Genomic DNA, 2,272 nt, shown 5'->3' with positions numbered 1-2,272 from the left:
TCAGGCTCTGATACCACTTCTGTAACACCCCCAAACCATACATTGCATGTAACACATATTTCATACAAAAGAAACACATAATATTATCCCATTCAAATTGGTGTTTTCGGTTGTTTAGAGGCATTTTGCTGCTGCTTCTGTTGGGTTTTCCTACGGCTTGAGTTTGTTGACGGCTGTCTCCTGGACTTAGAATTCTTGAGCTGGTTGACTTTCAGGGTTAGATCTACTGTTTGATCTTTACTGCTGATTTTTTTGGCTGCTGCCGGTTTATGAATTTTGATGCTGTTGGTTATCAAGATTAGTGCGATATGCTGTCTTTTTTTTGCTGGTGTTTGGTTTTCTTGGACTGTTCTGTGTGATTTTATGTGATCGTTTTGGTGCTGCCTATTGTCTCGTTGCCGTGTTCATCTCTTGGGTTAGATTTTAATCCCCAGTTGTGCTGGTTAAGTGTTTATGTGATCTTCGTTGTTTTCTGAGAGTATTCCTAGTGGTTATTCAGCACCTCTTTACGGGGTCTTCGTATAATTAACTTGGGTACTTAAAGTGAACTTCAGCATCACGGCTTCTTAACTGGTGTAATGGGTGATGTTAATCCTCCCTCAGACACAAATAGGGTTTCAGTTTTTGAACGTCTTTCTTCTGTGGAGCAGAATTTGGATGAAAATCGGACTAATGGCTTGGGTAGTGGTGGTCGCACTAACCTTAACTTTGCTAAAGCGGTTGGCCATTCTGTGGCCACTGATCTGAACTTTTATCCTCTCGCGGACAAAAAACAGGTTAGTGTTTCTATTCCACTTGAATTGGCGAAGGAAGCCGCAAAAGCCTATAATTCAGTTTTATATGGATATTTCTTGGGACCTCGTATCCCATTTCCGCTTGTGAAAATTTTTGTTAAAATGGCGTGGGGAAAATTTGGATTTTTGGACGCGATGCTTAATGAGAATGGCATTTTTTTTCTTTAAATTTAATGATGTCGGTGGATGTGATCAAGTGATTGAGGCTGGGCCGCTGATGATTAGAGGTGTTCCTTTGTTTGTCCATCGTTGGGATCCTTCCAAAGGGTTAAAGAAACCGGAACACTCTTCATGTCCGTTATGGGTGAAACTTCATAACATTCCTTTAGTTGCTTTCAATAAAGAGGGGGTTAGTCGTATTGCAAGTGTCTTGGGTATTCCTAAGCAAATGGATTCTTGCACTGCTTCAATGTGTGAAAAAACTTGGGGCCGCCCTGGTTTTGCTAAAGTTCTTGTTGAGGTTTGGGCTATGGGTGATCTAAAACGGAAAATCGATGTTGAAATCCCAAACATAAATGGTGGAGAAGCCAAAAGTGTGCAAATTCAAGTAGAAAACTTATGGGAACCGATCTGACTGACGTTCAGGGGGATAATCGAAATAATCGGGAGCAAGGAGAAAGTCTAAACCCTTCCTCATGATGAAATTTGCTTCATGGAATATCCGGGGGCTTAATTCTCCGGTTAAACAAAAAGAGGTACGGAATTTTATTCATTGTAATGATGTGTGTTTATGTTCCAATGTCGAATCACATGTTTCTAAGGACTCTCTTGAAAGTGTTTGCTATAACTTTTTCGGTCAGTGGTATTAGGTTTCTAATCAAACTATGAGTGAGTATGGTACTCGTATAATCCTTGCTTGGGATGCTCGAGTTTTAGATGTCATGGTTTTAGAGGCTCATAGTCAATACTTAAATTGTAAGGAGCTTGTTCGGGGTAGTCAACATTATATTTTTGTTTCTTTGGTTTATGGGGCTAATGTATGTAATGCCCGTCGTGCTTTATGGTCGGGGCTGCGGAAATTTAAAGTGCTCATTGGTTCTTCCTCGTGGGTTGTAATGGGGGATTTCAACACCATGTTATTCCCTCTTGATGGTTTTGGAGGCTCCTCTCGTCGTAACTTGGATATGGCTGATTTTTATGCGTTTGTAGAGGATGTGGAAATATTTGATTTACATTATACGGGCGTCCATTTCACGTGGAACCAAAAACCGAACTCTTCGGGGGGTATCATGCGTAAACTGGATAGAGCTATGGGCAATGATGAGTTCACGTCTGTTTTTCAAGATGTGGGTGTTCATTTTCATCCTTCGGGTCTTTCGGATCATACTCCAGTGACGGTTTCTTTCAGATGCGGCATTCAGAAAAAAAGGCATGGATTTAAATTTGACAATTTCTTGACTGAACATCCAGGTTTTCTTCAAGTTGTAAAGTGTTATAACCCGGTTTCAGACAATCTGGGTTAAGGTAAAATTATACGT

The 2,272-nt window shown here is 40.6% G+C and overlaps 1 protein-coding gene across 1 annotated transcript in view; it reads right to left on the bottom strand.

Annotated features, from left to right (window-relative positions):
• LOC112504274 overlaps positions 1 to 728 on the bottom strand; it is a 3,074-nt gene extending 2,346 nt beyond the window's left edge. Inside the window, exon 1 of the mRNA XM_025108210.1 lies at positions 702 to 728. Within this exon, the coding sequence (XP_024963978.1) occupies positions 702 to 728 (27 nt within the window). The remainder of the gene's footprint in view (positions 1 to 701) is intronic.
• Between the last annotated feature and the right edge of the window lie 1,544 nt (positions 729 to 2,272).

Source organism: Cynara cardunculus, unplaced genomic scaffold (genome assembly GCF_001531365.2).
Source record: "Cynara cardunculus var. scolymus isolate 2C unplaced genomic scaffold, CcrdV1 Un_Scaffold_5064, whole genome shotgun sequence".
Taxonomy (NCBI): Eukaryota; Viridiplantae; Streptophyta; class Magnoliopsida; order Asterales; family Asteraceae; genus Cynara; species Cynara cardunculus.
This window is presented reverse-complemented; position numbering and strand designations above follow the sequence as displayed.